This window comes from Platalea leucorodia, assembly GCF_965183815.1.
Source record: "Platalea leucorodia genome assembly, chromosome: 2".
NCBI classification, from domain to species: domain Eukaryota; kingdom Metazoa; phylum Chordata; class Aves; order Pelecaniformes; family Threskiornithidae; genus Platalea; species Platalea leucorodia.
Window position 1 is genome coordinate 123,810,130 of NC_138824.1, and position 20,940 is coordinate 123,831,069.

A 20,940-nucleotide genomic window follows, 5' to 3' on the forward strand; every position below is an offset into this window, starting at 1 on the left:
CTCTTGTTCTTGCTTCATTTCTGCCTGTGCTTCTCCTGTCCTGAAGAGGAAAGTTTTCTAACTAAAAAGCATACATAGGAAACCAAGAAACAAGCAAATGTTTGCTTTTAATATTTACTCAGAAGTGTTTTAAAACAATAGCTTAATTTATAACTTTATTAACCTTTGGATACACAATATAATTTCAGTATTAAAACAAATTCCTGAAGTTGATAGCTTCTCTTCCTGAAACAGTTACAAAAATGTAGTTATTTGTTCAAAATAAATGACCACCTTAAAACAGCAGTCCTTTGTTGAAGTCTGCACAGTTACTTGTAGGTATAAAATCACTTTCTGTTGTGTACTGTAAAGGATAATTAAATGCCAAAGAGAATTTTGAGGTCAGCCAGAGTGAGCTTAGTGAAGGCCTCCCCTTTGCCTGACAGCACCTGCTGGGCAAGAACCTTCTTCCTCCTCTGGAGCTGTACAATCTTTTCTTCTACCGTTCCTTCACAGACAAACCTAAAAAAAAAAAAAAAAACCCAAAGCCACATCATCTCAACTGCTTGGAAAAAGTGTCAGCATTCTATAAGCACTTCCCCAGTAAATTTCCAAAGACTTGTCTCACTTAAAAATTAACAGCCTATTATGTGACTGACAAAATATACCTGTGCACAGAAAACAGCTGTTCTCATATCCAGGTATTCTAGCATTTCAAATAAAAGTCTGATGCACTTTAGGCCTCAACTTCTGTCATCTGAAGCAATAGTAATTCTGAGACAAAATCCTGTAATGATTGTTTGATCACTGATAGCACCTATTACACTAAAAGCATCGTACACAAAATAGTATTTCAGATTCCAGTTTCATTGAATTTGCTGCGCATTTACAATAACTAACTTATCCTTTGAGTACTTAGAATTACAGATGCTTTTCTAAAAGCCAGCATTGCCACTTATTAGAAGCGCTCTAAATGTTTATGTTAGTGACATTAGAAAGGTCCAGGCTTAGGGAGCACGGTGAAAAATCTCTACTCAATAAGAGAAGAGCTTGGTGCCCAAATTGTTCTCAGGAACGAACAGGACATTCCCACTAAGCCACAGGCTGAAAAACAATACACCACTGCTAGCTATCAGGACAGCAACATGCAGGCAAGTGCCACATTGAAACATTTTCATGTGGTCTCTGTCTCTGTGCCCAAACCCCAGTCCCACTGTCAGGCCTTGTGCTTAGCTTTAAGTAAAGAAACAAGCCTCAAACCAAGGCCACCAACTAAAGCCAGACAGTACGTGAGCAGCAACAGCCTTGTTTACTGCTAAGGAAAATCCTGACCTGTGTATCACAACATCCTTCTGCTGCCCCACTCGGTAAATGCGGTCACATGCCTGGTCCTCGAGAGCAGGATTCCTGCATGGTAAAAAAAAATAGCTTCAGGGCTTATGTTCAGGAGTAATTGAGATATCGAAGCCTCTGTGCTTGCCTTATTTGCCTGCCTCCAGAGCATCCTGTTTTCTTCCTCTGTAGAACTAAAACTGCTCCCAGGTTACCTTAGGTTTACTAGCTTGATTGCCAATATTCACCCTGACTGTATTTCCCTTGGCCCTTGGTAGAAGCATGCAACAACCCCACACAAAGTCAGCTGTATGAATTAGACTGCTGTTCAACGTAGCCCCATATTTCTAGCCAATAGTTAGCAATCAGAGAAAGCTGAGTAGCTGCTGAGGAAAGAGGAGAGTGAAGCAGGAAGGCAAACTCCATTGGAAGAGGCCTTCACTCAAGAACATTTATGTAAGAAACGGTTCTGTTTGACACACGGTTACAGGGAATACTTGTTGGCATAACTTCCATATGGTAGAAACATCTCCTTAATGCTGCTACTCAGCAGCTGGTTTTGTACTGAAGCACATTAGTTTGTTTTGCAAGATCCCATGAGCAACATTTAGTTTAAAAAAAAAAAAAAAAAAAAAAAAAGACAATTCTGACTTTGATGAGAGACAACACAAATGTTAGGAGCTCATATGCACTATTTTCATAGCCCTGTAAAACCCCGAGGTACACTGATTACTGACTATGCTCAACAGTCGATTTGTTTCAAGACAATTTCCCTGTAGGCATTACTGTACCGTTTTCATTCCTGTAAGAAATTAAGCCAGGGACTGCCAAGTCCCCAGTATCCTTTTGTGATACAGACTGCACACTGGTTCTTTGGATTGCTGTTCTCCTCCTCTATTTTTTTTTACCCCTGCAGAACTGTATTTCATGGTAGTGAGCACTAGACTGACAAATCAGAGTGTCCTGGAAGAAGGCTGTGGTAAAAACCCTTTTCCACAACTAATCACCAGCCCTTACTCTCAGCTAAACAATTCCCTCCTAACCCAGCTGTACCAGACATCACAATACACGTGGTGAGAAAGCAAGCAGCGTGCCCTACATATATCCTCGGAGATGGAACTTTTATTTCTCTTTACCAGTGCATGTCAAGGAGAAAGAGGTGGTTTCCTCCAGTCAAGTTCAGGCCAATGCCTCCAGCCAGCAACGAGACCAACATCACCTTCAAAGGCCAAAAGAGAGTTAAGTTAAAGAGCCTGTTTCCAGAAAATTAATGCTTCATATACTCCACACATTAATTTGAACCAAAGGATCTGTTTATCGTATTTATATTGCATGTGTATATTTATTACGTATTTGGGAGCTTGCCAGATGTTACTTGACGAGGCACAGAAGCCTGGACATGAAAGTTACGGCTCAGAGAGGCCAGCCTACCATTCCATATATATTACCCTGATACATTTTTACAGACTAGAGAAAGCACTGAAAAGCCCAGACTCTCGCCGTGTCCCACTCAAATGACCAGCCTCTCTGGCGCCAGCCTGTTGCCAACAATGGGACCAATCAGCACCAACTTTGAATTAACAGGAATGATTACTTAAACACAGGCAACTGGACTGAAATGGCCGCTGCTCCTTTCACTCTGTTTCCACATAACCTAGTATTTAGAAAAAGATGAAGTAGCTGGGGAGGAACGGGGATATAGCAGATGGTCAATTTAGAGAAGATTTCTTGTACAGCAAGAAAAGAACTCGATCAAGGACAGAGACACTTGCTATATATATATATTTATTACTCAATTTCATGGTATGGTACCTTAAAACCCTGATCTTGTTTAAGGAGTCAGCTATTCATATAGCTGGCAGAAATCTTCCTTTGTTTAAGTTCAAAGCTAGAAGGAGAAATATCTGTTTTGTAGATAGCAGCTCGTTCAAGAAATCCAGCAAAGAAGAAAAGCTAATGCACCACATTCTCTCCTCCCAGTCACAGATGCATCCTCAGAGGAGACAGCCTGTCCTGCCTCAATCACAGGAACGTCAGTGTCCAAATGAAAGTGTAATCACTATGAACAATTAATTTGGATTCAGATGTCTTTAGTCACCTGGCAAGCTTCCTTCTCTTGGCCAAAATTTCATACTAGAAGCTATTTTCAAGAAGAGCCAACACACTGTAGTTTGTCAGTATTTAAACACACACACACACACACCCTCCCCTCAAATCCTAACAGCTCATAAGTCAAAGAATTCACATGAGGTCACCTTATTTTGGATGTGTGCAAAACTATGACTTCTCTCACCCCAATCCCAGTCGTCTTATCTTTATACCGGGGTGAGATATGCTGTTGTTAATTTTAGCCTCATTCACAGATTCAACTATCATCCTCTCTTCTCAAAAAGATTAGTCTGGTAAAAAGTATCTGATGTGTTAGAGAACAGCAATTAAGTCTTACAGGCTCCTTGGCAAGCAGGTGATATACAGAAAGAAACATCTGTCAATGCAGAAGCATGAGCTAGAAACAACCAACCTGCTCTAAGTAGAGTTAATTGGCCCCACATCTTCCACATTACTCTGGGGCAAAACTATCTTTGAACGCACCAAAGATTTGGACAACCTTTGAACTAGCTTTGGCGTCAGATGATCTCAGTACAGAAGTTAACATCAAAAGGAGCTTTTTAGCAGCTGCTCCTGCCCTTTTTAAGATTTACATTTGTTTTTACAGCTACCTCTTTCCCTGCTGATCTTGGCACCTAGAGGTCCAAATGGAAGTGGAAATCCAGGGATTCCAGTAAATGGAATCGTGAAGTCAGCTATTACAGCTGCTCACAGCAGCACTAGTAACTGTTTCCCTGCCCTGATTGCATACCTGGGGCCCTTTGGGATTGTTATTGAACTCTTCTACCACATCCATTCTCTGTTTAGGATTGACAGAGCCATCCACTGTTGCGTACTTCAGCCCTAGTCGCTGGAGGTGTACAGCCACAACTTTCAACATACTCGTCCACTGAGAGACAACAACACTGGAGAGAGAAAGCGGAGTTTAGAACACGTTCTGTGTGTACTGTAACAGTTAGGTTATATCACAGTGTCTCACCCAAGAGGAGACAATGATTCAGGCACTCTTCCCCACTGCAAACTGGAGCCAAGTCCCCCTTCCCAATTCAGAAACAGATTCACCTGTAGCTGTAGTGGTAGAACCTGCTGTGGAAGGCTAATACCCAATAAACTTCAGACAAATTAAGTCTATAACTTTCACCTCTATTTTTGGATTTTACATTGCCACCTACCAATCACAATTCTGAGCTTTTTCTGCAAAATGAATCAATAGCAACACCAAATTTGGATTCCCCTGGGCCTCACACTCCCCACACTTTTTGGATTAAACAGTTTGGGGGGCAAAAATTTGTTCGATAGCTTTTTGGTAGGGAACAAAAGTAATGTTGGTGTTCCCATTCTTACGGTGGGAATGCTTTCTGGAAAAAAGCTTTCTACATATGGTGCAACTGTGGAGTTGCCCAAGAACAAGACTTCCCCTTCCAACCCACCCCCACCACACCACCACAGGTGTAACTACTTTGCAGCCACACACCTGGAAGTGCATTCTACATTGTTTAACAAAAACAAGCAGGAAACCCTGTAACACTGCAGTCTGGTGCGGAGCAAAGACAGGCAGAACTTGCATGGCGAAAGCTGCAGGACTTTAGCAACACTTAGGTCCTCTGATCAACACATTCCTTTACCTCAAACAGGTTCAGTTTTAACAACTACTTCATTCCCCCACTTTTTTTGGGTGATGCGGTGGGTTGCAGAGCTGAGGGCAAATATTTTTCAGCATAACCAAATTATTCCCAATTCTGGTTTTGGAGAAAAGAAGAGTCCTCCTGGGCCACAAGGCCTGAGATTCCTCACACGTTCCCTTATGTTTACACTTACCTACATCATAAACTACCCTCTTTTGTCTTAGATTTCCCCCCGCCCCCAAAATCTGCTTTCAACTACTACGGTACTGCCACCGTTTTATTATACCAGGAGTTTTGTATTCAATGATTTTAAACTATTTCTGCTGCTGTCAAGAGACATGCTTCCCTCAATCACTATGACTAAAGAAAAGGACACGCTTACTAACCTTTTCTGAGACTCTGAGTGACTCTGAATAGTTTTCAGTTCAGCCAAAAGGTGAGCTATCTGCAGGAAAAAAAAAAAAAACACCAAAAGTTAGTCTGCTTGCTGTCAAAACCCAGCTCATGCTTGACTATTCTTCATTAAAATAACAAATGATCAAAATAACTCTTCAACTGGAATTTCTTCCGTCCTCAGACTTTCAAGATATTTTAATAGTCATTAATAAGAACACTCCCACCATGGAAAACAGGGTTAAGAAATCAAATCATGCAAGCATGTTTTATAGATTCCAGCCTTCCTGTGAGAACCCAAGTTATTGCCACCTCTCCTCTTGCTGCCATCCCATTTTTCCCAGCTCTTCACAAGCACCATGCTCTCACATGCACGCTTTTCTAAACTTCTGTGAATTCAGTGCTCAAGATTTTCACTCACAGTTTTTCAGCACAGTCAGATTCTCACAGCTTTATTAGAAGTAGCCACCGACACCTGGTAAGTCAGAGCCTTCCCAGAAGAGGTTCAGCAGACTACCAATCTGCTCACCTGATTTCATCTAAATTGCCAACTTAGCCTGATGTGCAGTTACCAAGGTGTGACAACTCATTAACAATTTAAAAAGGCAAAGTGCTGAAATCCAAGTTTCTCAAGGAAAGTAAGAAAGTCACAGCCAGAATACCTTGGTGCTCTCCCTGGTGATTTCAAAGATATCTGTTTTAAAAGCTGTGCCATTGAGGTAGACTGTTGACTTGGCATCAGGAGTCTGGAGCTCAGAGAGGGTCAAAGCACTAAGTTGTTCCTCAATGGAGAGGGAAAGGCCTTCACTGTTCAAGTTAACTTGGTCCAGAGCCTGTGGGAAAGCAAGCAATAGAATAAGGGACCACAGTCAAGCCCGAGATCAAATTCAGTACTGATCCAGTCTGCACGACGTCTGCTGAGGACACTAGCTTTGAAGGAAGCTATGCAATACGAAGACAGAATGATTAAGAAACACTGCTGGATCAGACCAACAGTCCCTTTGGCCCTTTATTCTGCCCCAAGAAGGCACAGCGTAGGGAAAGCACGTGAGCTCAGCCATTTTCTGTGGTCCAGTCTCCTCAGATTCCCCCTCCCACAGCATTTAACAATTGCAGGATTAAAGCTGTTAGAAGATAAATCCCTGCCTGTTCCCTTAGCATCTGGACTTATTCTACAGCTGCTTTATATGACAGAGCAAAGAACTTCTGAAAGATTAGTCTACTTCATGCAAGGCACCTTCAGTAAAGGCACTTACAGAGCTCTCCAACAGAAAAGCCTTTGAAACAGGATGCACTTGTGCACTTTTCAAGACTAGGTTAAGATCAAGACTTCTTCTTTGCCATTAATTTTTTTTTTTAATTTTTTAATCTGAATAAAAGTATTTCCAGAGACACAGCTGCCCATATAGGTCATGCTGGGGAACTCTTCAGTAGGAAGTATGCCCATCTAAAACCTCTCCGGTTGTAAAACACACAGTCCTAGAAATGGCTCCGTTCATACATCACTAGCTAAGAGACGCAAGGGTGTTAAAAAGTTTGTTAACTTACACAAACACTTAAAAATATCCCCACAAAAAAGCCCACACCACTACAATGCAATGCAATTACCACTTTCAGTAAGGAGAGATGGCAGCAGCACTGACGGAGCCTCAACAGCATGGACAAGACATGGACAGTACTTGAGACCTGGGAGGCGCTTTGGGAGCCTGCTACAAATTCCTTTTGACTGACCCCAAACTCTTGTGCAACTGCCAAGGAAGACAAAACACCAAGACCTCTTGGAGGCATTTCCAAGCACTGCCCAGACACCTCCAGCAAGAGTTTCATCAATAAGAGACAAGAACCAACAGGCAAGCAAATACCTGATTTAACATAGGAACCCATCAAACTCCACTTAAAAAAAAAAAAAAAAAAGACAACACAAATCAGAGTACCACATACCTTACACTAATACTGACATCTCTTCTCTGAGCAATTAGACCTTTATTTCAGAAGGGAATTTGAGACCCAGGGTGGTTATGAGATTTGTCCAGAGCCACAATAGTGAGAACAGATTTTTGAAATACTATGATAGGATTCTTCGTAACATCAGGGGAGCATTTTCCAAAGAATTTCTAAGTCCTGACCCCATGTGGCCAGGTCTGTTACCCCTCCTTAACTGTACACTTAAGAGGCACTTCTGCAAATGTTTTCAGGGGAGGATGTGCTCAAACCTTTCTCAAACGGGTTACCACCAGCATACTCTCTGTCTTCGTTTTTCTGCTCTTGTCTCTTTAGATAGGATTGTAGTGTTGACCTGGAAAAACAAGACGAAGACTGTGGGACTTACAGCAGGAAAAAGAGCAAGACGGACTTGAGCTTAAGAAGCAAGCTGATGACACATCAAGGTAAGGAAGAAAAAACCTAGATCCATTTTGGAAAACACAAGAGGAAGCACGTCTGGTTTTTGGAATAGCTTGAATATAATAGGAGCCAGGGCCCAATGGATAACATTTTTCATACCAAAGGACATCTTTAAATTTATATTTAAAAGGAAGGCAGACTCTTTACAGCAACACTGTTGAAAGAGACCCTAGGAGAACACAAAGGGACGCTGGCTTGCATTACAGCCATCTGGAGAGGCCAGCATAATTTCCGATTGTATAAATAAATATCATAGGGCAAAAAAGATAAATTCTCTCCTTTACAGGTGCTGGCACATCATCTTTTAAGAACTACTGTTGTAATTCCAAGTCTTTGGAGTCTTGAAATCAATGAGATTAAGTGTAAGGCTAGAATACAAAGCTCATACAAGGCATGAACGTATGGGAGAAAAGAAATGAATCAGTTTCAACTATTACCAGAACCAGCAATGTCTTTTCAATCATGCTTGACAGATAGTCAGAAAGGGAAAAATTTAACAGGAATTTGTCCAAAAGCTCTTCTCATCTAAAGTGGATTTCTCTTTCTGATTTTTCATACCAATAAGAAACAAAACCACAAAATACCCTATCCCTACCCACATTCATACCTGGATCTTGCAAAGAGCACGTTGTACACAGACTGCTCCTCTGCTGAAAGTTTTAACTGATGCAACTGCGTGCTACGCTGGGGCAGAGATACCTGAAGTAAAAATATACAGGATCAGATGTATACAGTGCAAAAATCCTATACAGCATTCACAAACACCAGTGTTCCAAGATTTAACACGGTATTCTAAGTCTCAGAAGACAGCTGTTTCTTCATTGAAGTTATTTGTATTAATGCAACTTTGACACAACATAGATACTCACGGAACTCCAAGTAGCCTGGTTAACACTCAAGATAAAAATCTTTATTCCAAATCACCCGTTAACAAAAGGCATGAGCAACTAAGGAGGGACTGCCACATAACTACCATGGAGGGATCCATTTATTGCATTATAACAGTAGCTTCTCAATTCCCCATTCAGAATCAGACAGTACACCAAAACGACACCTTTTAAAGGCTTACAGACACACCAATGACCTAATACGCAGCTTAGCAGACTATTTGTAGAGAGTAATGCAGAAAGCCAATGCCCCAGCACGCACCAGATCCATTTGACACGCAGCAGCTTTGATTCTCAGAGATCCAGGCTAGCTCAGAGACCTAGGCTAACTTTCCACTCAGTGGACATCTACTTGCAATTACTTGACATATTCTTGTCTGCATGTGATTTATAACTAAAAGGTTTAATTATTCTGTATATTTCTTCTTTCTGGATAAGCAATCAAAGCATCCCACAGGCATTCACTCCCCTTGCTCAAGAGACTGCAGCAGACAGGAAAACCCACCCATTAACAAATTTATGCGTGTAAATACTAACTGGCTGCTGCAAGGAAAACAACGGAATGGTTCTCTAGTTGTGGAGGGTGAAGTCCTTACCAAGGGCTTGCCAGCTGAATCCAGCTGGTCCTTAGTTCTCCGTAATAAGAGGCTCCTCGTTAAGAGGCTTAGCCTCTCTCCTCCCTTCTTTGTGTTGTTATCTACTTGGTACTTCCACACTTTGTATTCATCAAAAGGAGAGCAACGTAGAAACCTACAACAGGAAGGAAGGAGACTGCATACCAAGGGAAGAAGAGTTCTTCAGTTACTCTTGAATGACCAGGACCAAATTCCTTGCTATCCAAAACAAACCATTTCCAAAGGCCATAACTGCTAGGAGCAGTAAAACACTTCCAACGTAACAGCTGTTTGCTCAAAAGTCTTACCATCACTCACACCGTGAAAGCATCTTTCTGATTCTGTACCCATCACTTCCTCTTAGCTCATTAGGTCTCAAGCATCACCAGCAAATAAAGGGCATCACGATCCAGAGGCACTTGCCAAAAAGCGTATTCATTTGTTATTTCAAAATCCCATACCTCTTACTTGAAAATTAATTTCAATTATCCCAAATAAATTTCAAATGCAAGTTCTCTCTGGTTCTCCAACACCCTTCATAATCTTTTCCCTCTCAGCAATGAGGAGCACAGTTTAACCTGTTTATCATTTGTTTCGAGAAGTCGAAGTTTTCACCCTTTCCTTCAATGCCCTTGTAGCACAACACTCTTTAATTAGGTCCTCCCAGGCTGCCCTGGTAGGAACAAGGATTATCGCACAAAACTTCTGTTCATTAAAATTGGGTTTGTGGATATTCATCTTTGAGACAGAGGAGAGCTGAAGTAATTTCCCCTTTGTCCTCTATGGAAGCAGAATAGCTACACACAACAGCAGACACATGGTCAGCCTTGCACAATGCCTCAGCCACAGCCTTTGCAATCCAGTGCCTGAAGCGTTAATACAACTAGTCTCGCTACCCCACATATCTTAGAAACCTTTCAAACTTAGAAACAACTTCAGCACTTTATCAGTGAAGAACTACTGGAATTGGAGCCCTGTCCACATGTTCACGTGCAGCCAGCTCACCTCAGGAGAGAGTACATGTCCAGAAGGTTGTTCTGTATCGGCGTCCCGGTGACAGCCCATCTGGCACTGGCTCTCAGTTTGCACACAGCTATAGAGGTTTGAACCTTTGGGTTTTTAATATTGTGAGCTTCATCCAATATAACTCGAGCCCAAGCCACCCTGAGCAGAGGGGAACAGGGAGATGACCCAGTCTGAAAGAAAAAGCAGACTATTTATAACCCAGAGCAATAACCTTGCTAGGCTCTCTAAAGAGTCACAAGCAAACATTTTTCCAGCAAGAAGCCTTTTCCTGCTGTTAGTTGGCAGTAATTTAAGCTCTTACTGTCATGTAAGAGATGCTCTCAAAAAAAAAAAAAAAAAAATCACCTCTTCAAAGCTTCCATGAAAGTTTTTAAGCCAAAGAATATGACATTTGCCTGTTATTAATAACAATTTCTAATATTTTGCTGTTTTTCTTGCTTTTAGCATTTCATCACCTCTTTCTTCAAAAGAGGCATTTCATATCAGTAAAATTTTGCTAGGCTGGCACCAAGGACCACATATAATTATTCTGATCTCTCTACAGTTTTAGAGATGCCACCTTGACGCTTCAGGAAATTCAAAGGCCTGTTTGCTTTAAGAGCTGCATCCAGATCTGTACACAGAGGTAGGAGACAACAATATCCACCAGCAAGGGACTTCCACTATACTGTGTAGCCAAGTTCAGTTAGCATTCAGCAACCGCTTTATTATTTTCAAAGCCTAGCAAACACACTGCTGTTTCTTCAAGAGCGTAGCATGTAAGCTGCCTCAGTCTCAGTTCAGACTGACCCAGAGCCTGAGCATGACAAGCTTCTGGTAGTTTAAAGTGACATTGGTGCTTCAAGCAGCAAAGAACACCAAACAGGAGATTCTAGTGTTCCTTCACAGTCTCACCTCAAAAGGAGGAGTATGAGATTCATCTTAAAATTACTTTTTAAGATATTTCAACTGTATTCAATAGTAACATTCTATATTACTACAGAACAGATTTATTATGAATAGTTTTCCCTGTTGTCTCTCTAAACTTCACAGCACTTTCTCTCATCACTTTATTTTAATTGTGCAAACTCAACAGGTGACTTACGGAAAAAAAAATACTCAGCCTGCTGCTCACTGCAGCATACATAAGGTGCTACTTGAAACAATAATGGCTCGCAACACCTCAGAACAAAACATCTATCAACAATATGGCTTCTCACCCCCACATCATGGTCCTCAGCAGGGACTTCCCCCTCCTCTTTGCTTGTGGGAACCTCCTTGGAGAGAAGGCTGTAGGTTGTCACAACAACGTCATATTCAGAGAGCCTGCATAAAGGGAAAGTAGTAATCAGGAGCAAGAACAAATGAGGAATTCATTTTGCAAGACAGAAAAAATGTATGCTGAAGGTTTAAGAACACCACGGTTCTACAAGAGCTGAATCACAGAGTTTTACAGAAAACTGAGCTTCGTAGCAGTCAAACAGGAAGGACACGTTGTCCCCATTTTATGACACTGGAAGCAGACACAGCACGCTCAAGATAACAGTAAAAGCCAGTGGTACAGAATGTACACCACATGAGACGAACCCTACTTAGAATCTGGCACCTAGAAATACTGCTCAGCATGGCCTAACGCAGTGTAGAAAGTTTTCTGATTTATACAGACACCCGATTAAAAAAAAAACAAAAAACAACTACAAAGCACAAGCATGGAAGAAACTGCCACTGACAACCTCTGCAAGCAAGAGATGTTTTAGAGAACGTACACTTTTTTTTTTTTTTTTTGTTATCAGCATGTAAACTGCTTCGGTCTCAGTTCAGACTGACCCAGAGCATGGATACAGGCCATAAAGGCTTTGCTATACACACCCTGAGAGCAGACATCAGCCTGACCTTCTGGATCCTCCACATTTCCATACTTCAGGTTCTTCCATCACTCTGCGCCACTGAATTTCAACTCTGATATACACAATCTCTTGCTAAGTGGTATTTTACTCTTCTTGGTCATATTTACGGTTTAGCACACTTACACCTCTGCATGTTTATCTCTGTTTGGCCCATGGTACAAATAGACCCTCAGTTTGCCAAAGCCCACGTGTCTGTCAATCTCTTTCTTCCAGTGATGGATCAAGGATGCAGGACAAATGATTAAAGTGCTGCGGGAAGGGATAACAGTGGAATCTGCAGGGAAATATTGCAGACAGGTTTCAATGTCTTCACGTTAGACTACAACAAAGACAGAAGTTTTGGAAATTCACAACAATTAAGAAGATTGGTCCACTTTTCCTGTGAGCACAGTTTGGGAAGCGGACATCTCTACCTTGCATTCTTGGAGACTGTTAGTTCTGGGTGGAAAAAACTCTACTTAAACACTAATGCATTACTTCCTGTCTGCTCAGAGTTATGCTATGTATCTGTGCATTTCCTTTGGATAAGCTGAAAGGAACTAACCCTGATCTCTCCTGAGAATACAGTACCAAATAAATTCTTCTTTCGTGTTCTAGAAGACTGAAATGTTACCATTTTGAACCACACAGGAAAAACAAACACACAGTCAGTAAACTTGGCAAGACAGGAAAAAGTAGTCCCACCAGTTCCACGAGGATGGAGACAGTAACAGGTTGTGGACACAGAAACAACACTCTCTAAAAACTCTAACATCCCTTATCCCTATGGACAAGATAAAAGTAATCTTATGGGGGGGGAAGCAAAAAAAAAAAAAAAAAAAAAAAAAAAAAAAATCAGTCACAAGTGAGTAGTAACTAATTTAAGTCCTCATGCTGTGAAAACTATGCATATGTTTGCATATGTTGAAAAAACTAGGAAATTTTTTTCAAAACAGCATATGCTGGCTTTAACTGGTTCAGGAAACTAATCAATAAAAAAAATAAATCCCCAAACAATATCAAGTAATGAGTTGGGCAATCCTACACATCCAATGGCAGAACAAATGATACTGATCAAGACAAAGGCCTTGCAAGGGAGTGCAGTAAACATTACGCCCAATGGCATTTTCCTACAGAAGTGAAGTGAGCACAGACAGAGTCTTGGTTTATGAGCCATTAACCTATAATGCTTTAGGAATTTCAAATGGCACTGCATCATAATGTATGTACTGTATGATGGAAACAATTCTGTACCATTTTTGGATAGCCATATTTCTAACTTCTCCTTTCTCTTCTCTGTCTTCAGCTGCTTCTGGGCCAGAATGAGAGCAATCATCGTTAGCGTCTTCCCCAAGCCCATGTCATCCGCTGGAAAAAGACACACAGAAGTTGTGACGACCTGTGGAAATGAGCAGCCCTAGCTCAGATCTACACTGAGGTAGATACTGCAACAGAATTGCCCTGGGGAACCCTGGAAATAAAAATACACATATGACCACTTCAGGGTATGATTTAGTAATGCGTTAATAGCTGTAATCGGTCAAAGGGCACAGAAAAACAAGCCCCTTCAACACGCCTACAAAACAACCACTTATTGGCCTCCGAGTAAGTTATGTGCCAAACTGTTGCTGTCATAAATCTGCCCCCCAAAATCCACTCTCCTGTTCTGTTGCTTACCCAGAATTCCTCCACACGGCCTCTGACTCTCTCTCCAGAGTAGCCATGCAAGTGCCTGTTTTTGGTGCAGCAGCAGTGGAACCTGAGAGGGCGAGACAGAGGATTTGAAGGAAACATCTTGCAAAGTTCAGACACTTCTGCTTCCTACACCAAATTATGCAGTTGAACTGTCCTACTATGATCTTACTAAAAGGAGTTTGCCTACCTGTTCTTCTCCCACATGGACGGGGGTACCAAAGATAAGCAACTCCTGCAGACAGGAGCTCAGCAGTACCATAGATCAGGCTTTCTAACGCTTGGTTCACAAGCCAACCTAGCACCTCACAGTGCTCTGAGGACATGCAAATGCAGCTCGTTCAGGTGGAAAATCCACCCAAGCCTACCTTGCTCACAACAGGGATCACTGTTAAGGAGAGGGACTGAGAACACTTCCCCTTTTCTCACCAAGTCTATGACCCCTACAGACTCTTAAACGACAGGAAAAGGGACTACATACTATCATCATAAGTCATGAAATGGCCTTCCCCAGCACTGAAAAGGTCCCAAGAGGATCTGACAAGTGAGACAACATATATACATCAACACACCATCTTGCAGAGGCACGTGCCTTCCAACACCTTGCACATAACCTCAACTATGGGTTCTGCACCACCTGATAGATGCTGATCTGAGCTGCTCTTTGGCAGATCAGAACAGACTACTCTGGAGTCTGTTGGGCTGCATGAACTCAATCACCTGCAACACTTTTAAAAGACTACTTCTTATAGCTCACTGGGAGACCTAACTGGGAGAAAAGAGCAATAAGAAGTTTCTCAGTCTGTTCCTCCCCAGAAACCTGCTTCTGCTCTGCCAGTCACGTACAAACAAATGGTTGTGGGTTGGTTGCTTTGTCTGAGGCACTACTACTTCATTCAAGCGCTAAATACTCTGAAGACACCACAGCCAGATGGTAGAACATCAGTATTTGCAATCTGAAGCAACTCTCAGGGATGGAAAGTAATTAGAGTGTCTCCTTCCAGCAGGACAAAAACTGTAAAATACTTCAAAGTGTGAAAGCACTGGATGCTCTAGGATATCACCCAGACGTTACACTTCATGATGGAGGTAACAAGAAACCTCTAAGTTCATCAGCATGACATCCTCCATCCTTGCCAACTCACCTTCAGTCCAGAGGGATCTTCAGCCACTGTTTGCTCTGTTGGACAGGATTCTAGAGATTTGTGAAGATGATTAATAGCCTCACTTGTGGCACTGTGTACAGCTCTGATTCGGTCTTCTGTCATTCTTCCTCCATATAGATTCTGCACACCAGAGTTCACTGGAAAGATACAGTATTATACACGAGGTGTGTTTACAAAGCTAACTTTCTCAAGCACATCTTTCATCTCAGAGATTGATCTCAGTGGCTACAGATGCCTTTGGGGAAGTCTGCAGCTCACAGTAACAAAAAAGGCTTAGTACTCTCACGTATATCCACCAGTTGCAGGATTATTTCAAAAACAGTCCTCACCCATGTTCTCTTTAATGAAAAAAAAAAGTCTTTCTGTACTTACTTCCAAAACCGTGGCTGTAATATTCACCGGAACCCACAGCAGCAGAGGGGTGACTGTGTGAGCCTGAAAAGGTCCTTGCTGTGGGATCCTGGAGCGGTAGTGGTGTTATCAACTTTGTACCACCTGGCCTGCCAAATGGGTTAGGCAAAGATTCCTCGTGGCAGCTGCTGCTTGTGCTATCCTCCCCTTAAGAAGAAAGGAATCACAGGTTGAAAAGGTTGCGCATCGGACGTCAGAGCCTTGCGTTACAGCCCAGAGAAAGGCCTTCGTTTTGCCCAATAGTCTGCTTGCAAAATATTATTAAGTGGTCACACGGATTTAATATCAGGGTAGCAGGTTACCGAGCCACTGCAACTACTAACATGCACGCTCTTAGCCTGCTCCTACGTGACAGACAATGCAGTTCAGCTCAAGCCTCAATGTGTGGTTTATACCGACACAGTGAACCTTGCAACTGTGATCAGATCAGTGCAAACACAAGGTCATTCCTGAACACACCAGAGGATTTACTCCTTTTAAAGACATCTTTCTTGTCAATGTTTTGGTCACAAAAGCTATCGAAACATCCAAGAATGAATGGCCCAAGAACTCATGAGCTTTCATCTCCTTCCTGGGAAAGTCTGTCTGGTTTAAAATCAGATACGGTATAAGACATTGGGACTGCTTGTTGTGTGGTGGCCTGTGAGTTACTGCTTCCTTGCTAGAGTTTTTCAGTTTCCAGAGTTGTCAAACTGGATCTTTTCATCAACACACATGATATTATGATCACATAGTAACTCTCCTGTTGAGGTGATCGTACAGGTAACTCAACAAAATGCCTCTCTTCCACAGGCGATTAATACTAGCTAATAGAATTAGGAAATCACTTTACAGGAATGGCACACTGGAAGCTGCTTATCTTGTATCGGGTAACTGAAACATTCAGACACAGCAGCCAAAACGTGCACAAGCAGCATGGCTCCATACTGCAACAAAGAGGAAGTTAACACTTCACTGGCAAGTTCTCAGAGAGACACCTGCCTCGATCACGTAGCCAAAACTGGAAACAGAACAAGCCCTGGCTCCTAACCATGGGAGGAAACTCTCTTGGGAAGCCACCACACTTCAGAGGAAATGTTTGAGTTGTTTCATTCATCCTTTCCCAGACACACTCTTTGCAATTAACACTTTCAATCTTCAGTGAATCTCAACACACAAACTTTATATAGACCACACGCCATATATAAGTTTATGCTATTTTTCCTCAATATTTACAAATATAGTAAGACAAACTAGTTTGAAAAGTTCTGAGGCAAAAAAATTTAGCCCTACCTTTTTCAGTAGTATCTGCTGTTGAAATGTTAAGAGCACTGAGCGCAGCTTCCAAATCCTGCACTTGCTTTAATAACCGTTCCCCTTTATCTGGCAGCAGCTGTATGTTCACTGTAGCCAATGTACTCTGCAAAACAAAAAGGAATCCAAAACCTGAGCATGCTTGCCAAGCTCTCTGTCAACAGAGATCAATCAGGTCAGAAGTTTAAAACCACTAATCTTATGCCATAGTAATTTGTACTTTGATACTGTTCTACAATCTCCAAAAGCATTTACGTGCCATTCAGTGTGATTAAATAGTCGTTTCGCAGAAAATAAACTAACCATCACTGTACTTTAGAAGAGACGGAAGGGCGCAGGGCATCTACCTGTTTATGAAACAGGAGGAACAGGCAGTCAAGCGACTTGGACAATCTTAATATCTCTCAAAGCACCCAACATTCAACCTACTTGCACATTTCTTTCTATAGCAGCACGAACGACAGTTCTGTTTATTTCGAGGTTCTGTTCTGAGCTCTAGGCAAACAGAGGTTTTTATAATAAAAACTATGGAACATGGTTATTAGCAATTATTAAAAAAAGCAAACAGGCAGGTAGTTTATTTCCTCTTTGTGTGAGCTTTCACGGCTAGATCACTTTTACTCCACAAGGCCAAGAGAGACCACCAGAAACAGCCACGTTATTTAAAAAGGTTAAGCTGGCTGCGCACTGTTCCACCTTATGCAAATTACTTTCTGGGTAAAAGACAGACACAATCTCAGGCAGGTCAAAACTGAGCACCCCCAAATGCAGAAGGTGGTATTACCTTAGGGGTAATTGTCTCATATGTGGCTTGAAACAACTAGCCTGTGCCTAGGCTGAATTCCCTCCCTTGCCCTGTTTTCCTAAACCATTCAAATATTTTGAGTTTCTACTGTGGGGGGTTACCATATTCTGATGCCTGTCACGAGTAAGGGAAGTCGTCCTGAACACAGAACCAAAAAATAGGAATAATAGGTGCAATAAATGACCTTCTTCTGCTTCAGCTGGACTACAAGATGGTTGTGAAGAGCTTTAGGGTCCTGGGATCCTTCCATGTGATGTGATGCTGCAGCTCCTGGCAGAGATGTCTCCTGCGTACTCTTTCCTGATTTTCCAGAAGGAATCTCTCTTGACTGCAAACCCTCAACTGATTTCTCAGGTTTACTTTTACCTGATGAGGAATAAACAAATCCCGCTTCATCACTGTCACTGCCAGAGACTTCATCAGCAGGCTGTCCCAGCCCTGGCCTGATTTGTGTCTTGGGTGGCGCTGCCTCTGCGCCTCCCTTCAGGGCAGCATGTTGCAACGCCCACTGTGGTACTGCTGGGGAAATCGCATCTTCTTTAGACATCGGTTTCGTCTCTCCATTCTTCCCACCACCGTATTCTTTCTCTCTGGTTTCTTTATCCCCACAGCTTTTTAAGCTTTTCTCTCCAAGCTGCTCCTCCTCTGGAGGCTTGGTACTTGTACTTTGCTTTCCAAGACTTAGTGGAAAGAGCTTTGATCTCCCACCTGGCTCTTTCTCCAAACACTCAGAAGACTTCTTGGATTCCCTACCGCTGCCATTATATTTCTCTTCCTCCCAAAGGGTGTTTTTTCCTTTCCAAGTCTCAGAAAGACCAAGTTTAGATTCAGACGCTGTGCTTTCCTTAAGTTCTGGATCACTCCTATTTCCCGTGGACTGCTTCTTTTTAGTTTTCAGCCCTTCTAGAGGTTCCTTCTCTACAGAGGAATCAGAGGTTGATTTCTTTTCTTTATGTGACACCAACACGCTCTCTTTCTCTGCTTTTACTCCTTTTGCTTTACTTTCCTCTCCATCTCCTTGCTTAATTTGTTTCCAGGATGATCGTTCACAATTTTTGTCTATCACTTTGAATGGATTTCTTTGGCTGCTGAGATTGAAGAGAGGTGCTGTGTTAGGCTGGGATTCTAAGGCTTTTGACACTGTGGTAGCTTTTGGATCCTGCAATATATACAAGTGAATAAATACTAACATACAAATTATTAAAATCTGCTAACTATACACACAACCTGATCATCTCAAGCAAGACTTCATTCTCTACGAACATCATCTTTCCTATCATTTTAACAGGATCAGGATAAACATTTTACAAGGAAAACAAAACCAAAACTGCTGGTTTTCTGCTTTCTTTGCCATTCCCATGTTTTTTTGGGGATCGAGTCCCAACAGCATCATCTGCAAGAAGAGGACAGCCAGAGATCAAACCCAAGTTTCCTTCAAGACTGGAGAACAGCGATTACTTCACATAATTTCGGAGTAAGAGAAGCCTCATCTGGAGGACAGCAGGCTGATATGCTTTTCAGCTAGAAAATACAAACTCTCCCACTCTGCAGTCTCAGAAGTGATTAAAGTATACAGAACAAAAAGTCATGCTGGAATAAGCTGATGCTATAATATAAATGAAACATACATACCTGCCATGGGATGCTTCCACACCATTTCTTCCCATTCAACTTACTTTTAAGGCACCGGTAAAACAACCTACCAAAGAATAAAACAAGAGTTGAACTGCAAGAGCCAGTAAAAGAACTCTAAGCGTTCTTTAAAAGGTACTTAACACCAAAAGCATCACAGACAAGGTCTCTTGATCTGCACTTTACATCCAGACCCCTGCACAGCAAAAGGCCATGAACACTGGCCACAAAGCTTTTTACAAAAGCATTGTTCTCTGGATAAAGATTCCTAGGGCTTTGGGTTGTTTGTTTTTAATTTTAACAATAAATAAAAAAAAGTAACTGCTCGGGCAAAAATATTGTCTATGTTCAGAGCCTCAGAAGTATCCTATGATTTAAAGGTGTAAGGAAACAGCTATTCTTTTAGTTAAACTGCACAGGCCACCTCATCTTTAAAGCACCTCAGGAACAGACAAACTTTGGATGTGATTCTTTTTAAACTGGTAGCCAACCAGGACTGCCGCAAGACCTTTATCAGAATTAAAATCAGTGAATTCGATGCAACTATCACGAGTCTTGGATGAACCCAACCACAGAGCCATGTTCAATTCTGTTAAAAACAAACATTATCTGATCACTTAGATTCATACCATTGAATATAATTGCTAATAAAAATAGAAAACATTTTGAAACACGCTAAGTAAAGGTCTCAAGGCTGGATGAGCCTTTTCAATTCCAGAAGGAAACTGCAAGTCAGCCGCCATCACACAATTCCAAACGTTCAAGCCTCCACAACAAACCTTTGTGTCCACTTTGAGGAACTCACCGGTATTCATCTCTGTCCTGCTGCTGAACCAGGACTTGCAGCTCCACCGTGCATTCCTCGTGGATCAAGCAGTGAGAAGCAGGAACCCTGAAAAGAGGAAAGGAAAAGAAAAGAGGAAGAATAAAGACAAGACAAGCTGCTCAGGGAACAGCAACGGCAAAAACAATTACTTGGGACAAAATACTTGGAGAGTCTACTCAAAGCCTACGTGACTAAGAAAACAAAAGCTTGTTACCGTTGACACAGCACTGAATTTCCCTCAGAACAGCCGCGTGTGTCCACCCCGCCCAGCCGCACACCCGCGGGCAGCCCTCCCGCCCCCCCGCCCTGCACCTACGGCGCCGGGAGGACGAAGCCGCAGGCCGCCGGGCCCTGAGCTCCGCACACGTAGAAGCTCTTCCCCTTGTTGGGGCCATCGCGGACGCCCGTCTTCAGGAAGCAGAGGGACCCTGCAGGGCGGAGAAGGAGGGAACCGGTCAGACCGGGACCGGGACCGGGACCGGGACCGGGACCCCCCCACAGGCGGGACACCCCCTCCCCGCCGCCCCTCACCGTGCTCGGCGCATGGCACAGCCTCCATCGCCGGGCGACAACCGCCACACCCGCTCTTGGAATCAGCCAATCCCACGCAGCGCCTGCCGACTGTCCAATCAGAGCCGGGCGAGGGGGCGGTGGAGCCAATCGCCGCCGCGCCGTGACTTCACTGTTCCCCGCCCCCCCCGTTCCCCCCCCCCCCGGCCCCGCCCAGGTTCTGTTGTCGAACGCCGGGGAAAAGGGCGGGAAGAGGAGGGCGCGCGCCGGGGGAGGCAGCGCCGCCGGCTCCTGCCTGGGCTCGGGCGGTCGCACCTAGAGGTCGTTTGGGGTGGTTTTTACCCCCTCGAACGCCTGTTCGCGGGGAGGTGT

The 20,940-nt window shown here is 42.8% G+C and overlaps 1 protein-coding gene across 1 annotated transcript; it reads right to left on the reverse strand.

The window, feature by feature from the left end:
* Positions 1–356: 356 nt before the first annotated feature.
* On the reverse strand, positions 357–20,629 carry TTF2 (transcription termination factor 2; the record flags this gene model as incomplete). Its single annotated transcript, XM_082335585.1, has 23 exons — positions 20,590–20,629; positions 20,375–20,486; positions 20,038–20,124; positions 19,233–19,299; positions 17,785–18,759; positions 16,775–16,901; positions 15,464–15,649; positions 15,071–15,228; positions 13,911–13,992; positions 13,488–13,601; positions 12,378–12,528; positions 11,568–11,673; positions 10,348–10,538; positions 9,325–9,478; positions 8,449–8,540; positions 7,652–7,734; positions 7,047–7,186; positions 6,101–6,271; positions 5,432–5,490; positions 4,172–4,325; positions 2,448–2,530; positions 1,312–1,386; positions 357–501 (listed from the first exon to the last, which is right to left on the reverse strand). Exons 1-23 carry the CDS (start codon positions 20,615–20,617, stop codon positions 357–359), a joined length of 3,540 nt encoding a protein of 1,179 aa, XP_082191711.1. The 5' UTR covers positions 20,618–20,629.
* Between the last annotated feature and the right edge of the window lie 311 nt (positions 20,630–20,940).